The sequence below is a fragment of the Marmota flaviventris genome, chromosome X, assembly GCF_047511675.1.
Source record: "Marmota flaviventris isolate mMarFla1 chromosome X, mMarFla1.hap1, whole genome shotgun sequence".
NCBI classification, from domain to species: domain Eukaryota; kingdom Metazoa; phylum Chordata; class Mammalia; order Rodentia; family Sciuridae; genus Marmota; species Marmota flaviventris.
Window position 1 is genome coordinate 130,952,993 of NC_092518.1, and position 11,898 is coordinate 130,964,890.

At 44.5% G+C, this 11,898-nt stretch overlaps 1 protein-coding gene across 2 annotated transcripts in view; it reads right to left on the reverse strand.

Annotated features, from left to right (window-relative positions):
• Positions 1-10,988, reverse strand: part of Cd99l2 (CD99 molecule like 2) — a 115,834-nt gene extending 104,846 nt beyond the window's left edge. For both annotated transcript variants that reach the window (XM_071606594.1, XM_027954487.2), the window contains exon 1: positions 10,736-10,988. In XM_071606594.1, coding sequence (XP_071462695.1) covers positions 10,736-10,802 — 67 coding nt within the window. In that variant the 5' untranslated portion in view covers positions 10,803-10,988. The remainder of the gene's footprint in view (positions 1-10,735) is intronic.
• Positions 10,989-11,898: the final 910 nt, after the last annotated feature.

Consider the following 11,898-nt stretch of genomic DNA (forward strand, 5'->3'; position numbering starts at 1 on the left):
GCCTCATAAAACATTTTTAAAGCACAGGACAGCATACATTCCATTAGCCATCAGATCAATTGTGTCACACATCACATAGCCTCTGGAACATTCTGTAGATTCATGAGAGAAGGAGAGTACAAAACACACATGACATCTTAGTGTTACTATGAAAATAGTTAATAGTTGGATCTTGCAGACTCATGAAATGGGACTCCCTACCAGGAAGGTTCCCAGACCACAGTTTGAGAATTTCTGCCCAATAGAAACCTAAGCACATCAGCATAAGAATGCTGGCAGCGCTGCTTGAAATGGTCCCAAACTGGAAACTACCCAAATGTCTATTAATAAAAGAATGTATTTCTATAAACCCTCCAAACTTGGGGCATGTTCAAATAGTGGAATACATAATAATGAAAATGAATGAATACAGCTACACACAACAGAAAATCAACAACACTGGGGGAAAGACACAAAACACAGAAGATTACAGCCAGTGGAATTCCATTTCTATAAAGTCAAAATAAAAGACAGGAAAAACTGAGGCTCAGTGTTAGAATGCTTGCCTAGCATGCACAAGACCATATGTGGGACCATATAGGTTCCACCCCTGGAACCATACACACACACACACACACCAAAGAAAAGACAGGCAAAACTACATTATTTAGGGCTGCATACATAGGCAGTAGAAGGATGAGGTAAATCAAGAAAAGGACTGCCCCAAAATCAGGGTAGTAGATACCTCTCAGAGATGGGAAGACAGGTACTGTGATCAGCAGAGGAATATACGGGTCACCTAGGTGTTATCAACATTCTGTTTTTCTACCTGGTTGATGGTGATACAGGTTTTCACTTTGTACTTCTCTGTTTCTCTGTAAATATAAGCCTTATACATTTTTCTATAGGTTCTATTTCACAACAAGGGAAGAAAGGTATATATCAGTAACTTGAAAAACATATTTTCTGCATAGAAAAACATTAAAATACTGAATTCCTATGTGGTACCAGGAGTTAGCCCTGGGTTATGGGGTTTCTGTTTTCATTACACTTTTCTATATTTTCCGTGTTTACCACAAAAACTACATATTACCCTTGTAATCATGTAAACATTTGGTATTGTCGGATTTTATTATCATTTTTAGCCTACTGGACGGCATGTAATTTTATCTTGTTATAGTTTAATTTGCATCTCTCCAATTAATAATGAGGTTGATCATCTTTTCATATGTTTATTGTTCAATTTGATCTCTTTTATGAACTACCTGAGTAAGTCTTTGGTTCATTTTGCTATTCTTTTTCTCTGACTCTCAAAAAAATCAAACTTATTTTAAAAGACAAGATTGTCATCTAAAATGGAAACTAATAAGGTTCAACATGAAAAAGATGAGATGAGCCATCTGTGAAAATCTAATCAGAAAAACACTAACTACCTGAGGAGATTGGTGACAGGCCTAAGCTAAACAGGAAGAATTCAAAGCTCATCGCAGAGTCTAGGGCACATTCCTAGAGTCTGCAGAGCTGATACCAGTCCACAAGGATTGCCTGTGATCTGATTTCCTACAACACATCTATCCTGAGGCAAAGTGATGATGACAGAAAACTTAAGTGACTTATGAAGAATACTGAGAAAAGACAGGGCAAATAGAAAGAATAAGGTTGTCTTGGGCTGAAGGTATAGCTCCGTGGTCAGTACTTGACTAGCATTCAAGAGGCCCTAGGTTCCATCCCCAACAACTGCAAATACACACACACACACACACACACACACAGAGAGAGAGAGAGAGAGAGAGAGAGAGAGAGAGAGAGAGAGATCTATAGTAGTTGTTTGAGAGAGAGAGAGAGAGATCTATAGTAGTTGTTTACAACCAGGAGACATTTAGCCCTTGAGGGCATACTGGACAATATCTGCAGTCATTTCTGGTTGACAAGACAAGGGCAATTTCCTAGCTGGGACTCCAGACACTATAGACAAGAGACAGGCCATCTCTACTGCATTCGTCTGAACTCTCGACCTATTAAATCTATGAACATAGTAAAACGGGTGCTGTTCAAGCCACTAGGTTGCAGAGGTTGATTATGCAGCAGATGAAAACTCAAAGAAAAAGGGAGTCTTCTGTTCAGATACCACTGCAGTAACAGTGGAATCCTCATGTCTCTTAAAACACATATGACAGTTATTATGGACCTTTGCTTTTAGAGCAGTCTGGACTATAAGCTTTTTGAGTGCAGGTGCATGTTTTAGTCATGTTTAACCCACAGAGTGGTTTAATGACCACTCATCTATGCATTAGCAGATATGTAATGAGCTCTAGGTGTGATTGGCATTAGCTGCATCAGTGGTTTCTCTGGTCTCCTGGCTTCCAGTTTGGTTCAGGTTCCCTCAGTGTCTCAAAGTGTCCTTAGGGCAAAAGAAATACTTAACAGTTCCATCATCCCAGTCTAGCTGAAAAGGGAATAATTTTTTTTTAATATCAAAATGAGCCCCAGCTGGTCCTTGGCACTGTTTCAATGGTAATGAATTCCAGACTGCAGCAATACTTTCTGCAGAGGGCATCTCCTCTAATTTGAAAAACGATTCCAAATAGATCCACCTAGCAATGCCAGCCAGATGGCATTGAACAGAGGTTCACTGAATAGAGGCCCCTTACTTGCAGATTCAACTACCACAGTTTTCAAAGCCATTTTATAGCTGTAGAGTCCCCTGCCATCTTATAAGAAGCAAAGTAGGAAGCTAAGAGGAGTCCAGGTGCACACACTCCTACCCTGATCTTCTGCCCTCACCCACCTTGGGAGACAGGGAGTCAGCAAAGGCAGGCAAAAGCCACAACACTGAGACATAGGCAGCCAGAAAGGTGAACACAGTCCTCCTCCTCCTCTTCCTCCTTGGGCAAGCATTGCTCAGACAAATAAAATCTATGGTCTGCCGGCCCTAGACTGCAGGACTCCACTGTAGATGGCCTACAGCAAGAGCCACATTCAAATGCAAAATCCATCTCCAGTCTCCTTATAAAGCAGTTCAGAATCAAACTAAGCAACAGAAATCCCCAGGGCCCTCCAAAGTGTTTCTAAACACTTGCTGCTACACCAAGAATATTTATTTCAAAATCCTGAACTTAGACCATACTGGTGATTGATTTACAACAATGTAAGGAAACATCACATACTCATTTTTCAAAGATGAAGAAAATGCTAATATCTAACTCTTAGCTTCTGTCCTTATTTCTGCTTTAACAAAACATAATAAACTTAAAGATTTAAAACAATGCATATTTATGTTTTTTAATATTTATTTTTAGTTATAGGTGGGCACAATATCTTTATTTTATTATTATTTTATTTTTATGTGGTGCTGAGGATCGAACACAGTGCCTCACGCATGCTAGGCGAGCGTGCTCTACCACTGAACCACAGCCCCAGCCCAGCATATTTATCTTAACAGTTCTGGAAGTCAGAGGTCCAATCCGAGTCTCACTAAGCTAAGATCAGAGTGTCAGCAGGGATGGTTACTTCTGGAAGCTGCAGGGGAGAAACCAATCCTTGCCCTTTCTGGTTTCTAAAGGCCACTTACATTCTGGCTCCTGGACCCTTGAAAGCCAGCAATGGTCAGTCAAGTCGCTTTCTCATGGCATGACTGACACTGACTCTTCTGCCTCCATCTTCCATATTTAAAGGACCTGTGTGATCACATTAGGCTCACCTGAATAATCTAGAATAACCTTATTTTAAGGACAGACACCTAGCAACCTTAATTCCCCCTGCTTCCTCAATTCCCCTGCTTCCCTTTTGCATGTAAACTAACACCTATGTATGGGAAAGATTTTGCCATCAGCTCTTCATAACTGTTTATGATGATGTAATGCTTCGACATGCAAGCCACAATTCGCCCATCACTAGACCTCTCAGCAGGCCTCAGGAAGGGCTTGTTCTGGGTTGGAGGTCAGGAACCCCTTGAGCCAGGCTCCTCAGCACCCTAGAGGAGGAATAACATGCAAAGTGCAAAAAGGAAGAGTGCACAAGGCAAGAAAGGCAAAAACACCGGGTAGGGAACAGAACTGGGAACAGGAAAGTCAGCATATCTGGAAGGTATCTTTTCTGAACTCACCAGGACCAAATCCAGATCCTCACCCTCATATCCCTCTGAACAGCCAAAAGGAGAGGCCTTATTGTGTCACCTCTATTGGGAAAACTTCAGACATTTCCTCGGTGCCTACAGTTGCCCCCTCTGAACTGAATACCCCTCTGTAATTAGAACAAGGATAACTAATTAACTACCTTTTACATTCCTGTAAAGGAATTTATTTATGCCTGTCTCTACTTGCCAAAGCCTGGAGGGATTTCACAAATTATGCCCTGATATCCTGTGAGCCCTCTGAGGTCTGCTGGGGTTGTTAAGTCATACCTATCATTAAGGACTGGGACCAAGAAGTTGCACTCAAGGAGAGCCAACCAGTGCCTTCACTGAACACTTTGAAGAGACACAAAGCAGGTGTTCAGTGAGGCAGGGCTCTCCTCGAGTGCAACTTCTTCATTTCCATGCAGCAGCTGAGGCTAACTGGCCAGATCCTGGAGCAGACTGCCAATGCAAAAAATCTTATTTTGGACAAAAGATCCAGAAAACTGGGTCCCTACCTTGAAATGAACCTGTATCTGGTTCAGCATTCTTAATTTAAACAACAACAAAAAAAGATCACTAGGTAGCAGTGCTATCTGGGTTGTAATCCTGGCTCTATTTCTTCTGAGCTATGTGATCAGGATCCCCTCATCTGTAAGGCAAGGATAATACATAACCTGCAAAATTATTGGGGCAATTAAAAACAAGTTATGTGATATCTGTGCCACACAGCAAGCACTCAGGAGGTAGTAGCTGGTAGCAAGCTTCAGATCTAAGAATGACACATTCCTGGTCCCAAGATATCTTTGTGAATTATCAGGCATTATATGGTTGAGCAAACAGGTTTAGAGAACTCATTTTCCCAAAGCAACTAAGTGGTAGAAGTGGGACAGCCTCCAGGTATAAAGCCATAATGTCTAGTGCTTAAAGGTTGTGATTGTGGAGTCGGGCAAGCCTGGGATAAAATCTTAACTATGCCAATTAATCTTACTGGATGATCTGAGACAAGTTACTTCACCTTTCTATGCCTCTTTTCTCACTGTAAAATGGTTGCACTGGTTCTCAGTCTCCTTCAGCACCTCCTAAATCAATTAGGTATATCTCAAAACAGTGAAAAGCTGACACTCGATCATGTATATTCATCTTTCAAATTCTATGCTATTAGAGGCAAATCAATCAAAGATTATAATACACACCTTATCTATGGTTTCACCTTCTGAGGATTTTCTTTCCTTAGTTTCAGTTATTGGTGGTCAACTGTGGACTGAAAATGTTAAATGGAAAATCCAGAAATAAATGATTCAAGTTTTAAATTGTATGCAGTACCCATTAACAAGTCACTTAGTAGCTTAGTAGGGTTATCAGATCAACAGTGGAAGTATTGCGGTGCTTGTGTTCAAGTAACTCTTATTTTACTTCCTAATGGTACCAAAGTTGAAGAGTAGTGATGTGGGCTGACAGTTAATAAATGGGATGGCATCAAATTAAAAGGCTTTTGCATAACAAGGGAAACAATTAGGAATGTGGAAAAAGAACCTACAGAATGGAAGATCTTTGACACAGAGTTAATATCTACAATATATAAACAACTCAAAAACTTAACACCAGAGAGCTGGGGCTGTAGCAGCGGTAGAGTGCTCACCTAGCACGTGCGAGGCCCTAGGTCCAATCCTCAGCACCACATAAAGATAAATAAATAAAAATAAAGGCATTGTGTCCAACTACAACTAAAAAATTTAAAAAAAAAAAAACAACTTAATACTAGAAAATCAAATAATGCAATTAATAAAGGGACAAATGAATTAAGCAGATACTTCTCAAAAGAAGAAATACAAATGGCCAACAAATATATAGAAAATGTCCAACATCATTAGCAATTAAGAAAATGAAAATCAACTACACTGATATTTCATCTCACACCAGTCAGAATAGCAGTCATCAAGAATACAAGTAGTGCCGACCACGCTGAGTGCTGACCACACCGAATGCTGACAACTGTGATTCCACTGAGGAGTCGAACCACAAAGTAAAGTGAGCAGAGGCGCAGGAGAGGAGGCCTTGGATCGGGACCCATCAGAGGAGTAAAGATGATTTTGAGAGTGGGCGGGGTGGGCTGGAGGACAGGGGACACAGGCTGAGATCTGTCCCGCAGGGCAGACCCTGGGTTTGGCACAGGTGAGGAGGACTGTGCCAGAGGCCCCTCCATGCCCTGTGTCAGGTGGCCATGGCCGATCAGGCAGGCTCAGGTGGTGGGCCTGTCTGCAGGACCCCTGGTGAAGGACGTCATGGGTTTCAACACACAGTCCCTGGTGGCGGGGGCTAGCCACGAGGCTGGAGGCCAGCCATGAGTCTGGAGGCCTGAGCCACACAGGACTCCCCTCAGAGGGAGCAGGAAGTGAGAAGCAGATGCTCTGCTGGCCCCCGTGGCATTCCTAACCAGTGTGTCTTTGCACCCGTGCTTTGTGAGGACGCCTGGTGGTACAAGAGGATGTGCCTGTCAGCAGGGACACATGGTCAGAGGCACAGGTACAAGGTAGACCCTCCACACAGTCTGGCTGCAGCAGGGTTGGCGGGGCCAAGTCCTAGGCCCAGGCTGCTGCTGGGGGCAGCACTAGCAAGGTGGTGGCTGCAGTGTGTGGCCCTGGGGAGGTGACTGGCCAGTAAAGAGGAGGGACAGCTAGCGGTAGCTCTTCCTGTTCACTTAAGACACAGCCATCTAAGGCCTACCCCGACTTCGGGAATGGTATTCAAGTAGTGATGCCACCTGGTTCCTTGTGCCTCCTGCCCAGGTAACAGCAAAGCTCAGGGGAAGCATTAAAACACCACTGTAAGAATCTGCATTTTAGGGCTGGGGATGTGGCTCAAGCAGTAGCGCACTCGCCTGGCATGCGGCCCGGGTTCCATCCTCAGCACCACATACAAACAAAGATGTTGTGTTTGCCAATAACTAAAAAATAAATATTAAAAAAAAAAAATCTCCTCTCTCTCTCTCTCTCTCTCTTTTTAAAAAAAAGAATTTGAATTTTAAATCAGAGCCAAGCTAACACAAACTCAATTGTACAGAGAGTTACATATTTTTAGAAAAATCATTTTGCAAGAACTCTCGGCTCTAGCTGTACTCAACCTTATATCTTGAAGTAATTTATCAGAAATTCATCCCAATGCGGTCACAACCTATGAAAGGCTCTTAGCAGTTTTGGTAACAGTTGCATCAGCAGAAAAATCTTTCAAAATTAAAAATCACCAACAGTTCCTTGTGATCTTGCATCTGTGAAAGGAGAGGTTGCCTGCGATCCTATCAACAGAAAGCGAAGTTGCTCGAATTCATGAGAAAATGCTCAACCTCAATATCATCGGGAAAGTGCAGATCAAAACCACAAGGAGAGCATACCAATCGCTGGCGAGGAGGCAGAGACAGAGAATGCTCCTGCCCCATTGGCGGGAATGTGAATTAGCGCAGCTGATGTGGAAAACGGCAGCATGAAGGCTCCTCAAACCACTAAAAATAGACCTATGGATGAGTCAGAAATCTCACTTTGGGGGTATATCCAAAGGAAACAAAGCCTGTCAAAGAGATACCCACATTCCCATGCTTATTGCTGCACAATTCACAATAGCCAAGAAGTGGGATTAACCCAGATGCCCACCAATGAAAGGATGGCAAAGAAAATGGTATGTATGCACAGTGGAATATTATCCAGCCATAAAAAATGACATTCCATCATTTGCAGGAAATTGGACAGTGCTGAGGACATTATGTCAGAGGCACAGGTGCAAGGTAGGCCCTCCACACTTGAATGTGCCTGAAATGTCAGACATGGAAGGACAAGTTCTGTTGTGTTCTCATAGGTACAAGGTGAAAAGAGTGTATCGGAATGTAGGACAGCAATTCCTAAAGGCTGGGGAAGGAAAGAGGAGGTGGCAGATGATCAGAACTAAAACATGGGACGGGGTGCCAGGTTCTGTGTTCTGCAGGACACCAGGTGACTAGTCTCCATACCTTGCATATCTTAGGAATAACAGAAGAGGACCTCCAAGCCCCAAAACAGGAAGTAAGGAGAGGGAAGCAGAGGGAAGGGTTAATGACCCCGACTTGATCAGAACACATAGTGCCGTCAGAACCGCCCACCGCAAATGCACAGTTACTGTCTTAATCAAAAACAAAGGAATTTAAGGAGATGCTAACTAGCCTGACCGGGTTATTACTAACTTTAAATCTTAGTGTTAGATTATCACACTGAACACCATAAATATATACAATTAAGATAATAGTAAAAAGATGCTCTTTTGTACTAAAAGAGAAAATGAAATTCCTTTAAATTTTGATAACTTAATAAATGAATTTCCAGAAAAGGTAATCCAGGAAGATGAAAACAGCAATAAAGATATCCTATTAGTAAAGTAAAAAAAAAAAATACAAGTAATAATAAATGTTAGAAAGGATGTGGAGAAAAACTGTTGGTGAAACTGTAAACTAGTACAACCACTATGGAAAACAGTATGGAGGTTCTCAAAAAACTAAGCATGCAACCACCATATGACCCACCTATAGCAATCCTCAGTATTTACCCTGAAGAATTAAAGTAATCACACTACAGTGATACATGCATACCCATGTTTATAGCAGCACAATTCACAGCAGCCAAACTATGGAACCAGCCTAGGTATCTTCAATGGATAGAAGGATAAAGAAAATGTGGTATATTTATACACAGTGGAGTTTTATTCAGCCATGAAGAAAAACAAAAGTATGGCATTTGCAGGAAAATGCATGGAACTAGAGACCATCATGTTAAGTGAAATAATCAAACACAGAAGGTTAAGGGTCATATGTTTTCTCTCATTTGTGGAAGCTAGAGAGGAAAAAAGCAAACAAAAGTGGGGTGGATCTCATGAAAATCAAAGGGAAATCAGTGGAAGAAATGGACCAAGGGGTGGGAGGAGTGGAGGGACGGGTTAAATGCTGGGGAGTAAAATTGGTCAAATTATATTGTTATATTGTGTGCATTTACCAATATGTAACATCAAATCCCATCATTATGTGCAACTATTATGCAGCAATAATAAATGTAGAAAGAGAAAAAAAGATCAGTGATGTAAATGAGGCACCAGGGAAAAGGACATGGAAGGACAAATTAACTTGGTACTCTGTGGCAATGCTGCCTGGAATACAGTATACAACATGGTATATACAGGGTTTACTGAACCATGTATATACTATTTATGGTTTGAAGCATCCAATGGGAGTCTTGAAATGTATCTCCCGAGGATAAGAGGGGCACAACTGTATACTTTTCTCCACAAATACATATTAGACAGAATAAATTGTATTCCCAAAGTAGAAAATGAAAGGGAAAATTCTAAAACACTTTATCCCTATAACCTGCTTTATGTTTCTTCATAGCACTAACAATATATTCTATAGAACAGATGTGTGTAGTTGTTTTTTTTCCCTCCAACATGGAGGTCAGCTTCAGGAAGACAGTCTTAGTTTTGTTCACTTCTATATCATCAGTTCCTAGAACCAAGCCTGACATCTTTGAAGAATGTTGAATGGCTCTTCTTGTATCAAATGCAGGAAGATGACCCACATGAAAACATTTCTGCATCTTTTGCAAACCTACATTGGCTAGTACTGTCCACTGTTTTCCAGAGTTCCTGATATGTGACATAAATTTTAGTAGAACTCAATACCATGTGAAAGCTTTTCTTTTCTGAGCTCATGTTTTTCACTAGTTGGATTTACCTTCATTTTCATGAAGCTCAGAGCACAATTCAGTGCTCAAATTGCAGAGTTTCCCTTAGACCACTTTTCTGATGTGGAGATGGGATATAAATAAGTTTAAGAAGATTCTGCTGGTACATGTTTTAAGACCCTATTTTTAACCACAGATTGCATTTATTCTAAGACAATGCTTCTCAAACTTGAATGTGCCTGTAAATTATCCAGGGACCTAGTTAAAAAGCTAAATAAAACACCGAATCTGACTCAGTGGGTCAGGGACAGGGCATATGATGCTGCATTTCTAACAATCTCCCTGGTGATGCCAATGCGGTTGGGCCCTGGCCCACACTTTGAGTAGTACAGAGTCTAAGAACCTTGCACCCTTGATTCAGCGAAATTTCTCTCTCCTCTTCCTTGGCAAAATATGACCAAAGCTTGAAACCTGAAGCAGATACCAAAAGCATCTAGGGAGCTGGTTATACCTACACGTCGCGCCCTCCACCTCCACCCCCACCCCAGCCCCACCGCAATCCCAACACAAAGGTATAGGAATCTGCCCAGTAAGTTCCCCAGGTGCTTTTGCTGCAGGTGGCCCCACACACTTTTCGAAGATGACTGCTCTTTCCAAGGCTTTCCCTAAGGTAAACTCGTGAGGACAGCTGTTGTCACCAGTGGTGACACCTGCTTGTTCAGGATTTTAGCGGAGGCCAATCTCCTGGTCTGTAGCTCAGCACCAAGAGAGGCCCCATGTTTCCTCTCCAGCTACACTGATCCCGGCATGGTCGCACCCCGCACCTCCGCCCAGCACAGCCTGGTGCCTCAGCCTCAGGCCTGCGAGGCGGGGGTCGGGCCGCTCAAGCACAGAGCGACCCGGGGCCCCCAGGGCGGGGTCCACACGCGTCCCCCGCCTGCCTTACCTCTCTGGACCAGGATAGCCAAGAAGAAAGCGAGGGAGACAAGGACCGCCGAGCGCCAGGCCACCATGGCTGGGACAAGGCGGAGGGGCCCCAGAGGAGGACAGCGCGAGAGGACCCGAGGGGCAGGTCGAGGAGGAGCAGGAGGAGGAGCCCTGCTACCACTGCAAGGCCCCGCCCAGAGCCGGTGCGCGCTGCGCGGCCCCGGAAGGGCCAGGGAAGGGGACGCGCGAGTGCTGGCGCCTGCGGGCGACGCGGCAGGGGCAAGGCCGGCGGGGCGGGACCAGGCTTGGGTCTCTGTAGCGGGGCCGCAGTCTGAGGGCGGGGGCGATGGGCGTGGCCAATGCCGGGAGGCGGGGCCGCAGGCTCCCAGTGGTGGAGCGGTCTGATTTCTGGGGCGCGGCCCGCACACCCCTTCCCTCCTGGTTCCGGCCATTGAAAGCACTTAGGGGCGGGTGGGCAGGGAGTAATAAGTCGCCTGAGGCCGAGAGCCTGAGGCTGCCGTGGCGGGCGTGTGCGGTGACTCCCCCCAGGCCTGAGTGCACGTGTCGGAGCGTCTGCCAGCTCGGTGACCTTGGCCAGGACTCTTCCCCTTCTGGCCCTGAAGTTCTCCCCAAGAAAGACTGTTCCCCGGGGACCCCTCCAGCCGCCGCTCCAGAACCGAGCATAAGAGCCTTTCGCTGCTCCCTGAAGGAAGATGTAGTGAACCCTGTCTCAAAAGTAAAGAAAAGGTGCCGTTTTTTTCGTGTCTGACCGCGGTCAGCAGGCAGCGGCCTGGGGGTGCCAGGGCGGATGAGAGGAAACGGGACCGGCCCAGAGGCAGAGCGCCTCCTGCTCCGGAGACTTGGTGTAGGGCCAGGGTCAGCACTCCCTAGGCTTTCTGAGTGCGCTGAAAGTGCAAGTTCACAACTGCAGAATCGATCTGGAAAACCCCATTACCAACAAACGCACTGCAGTCCTTTCCCATGAACACCCGCAGATGGAGATCATCTCCCAGATGGAGAGAAATCAGATTGTGACACCACCACGGACAGCAAGATGCCCCCCTGCAACCTTTCCGTGAAAGCTTTGTAGAAGAGCCCCAGCTGCAAGTAACATTCAAGGACAAAGAGAAAGCGCCACTGTGCTCTGGAGTGACAGCATTGAGCCTGTCCCTGCCATTATGG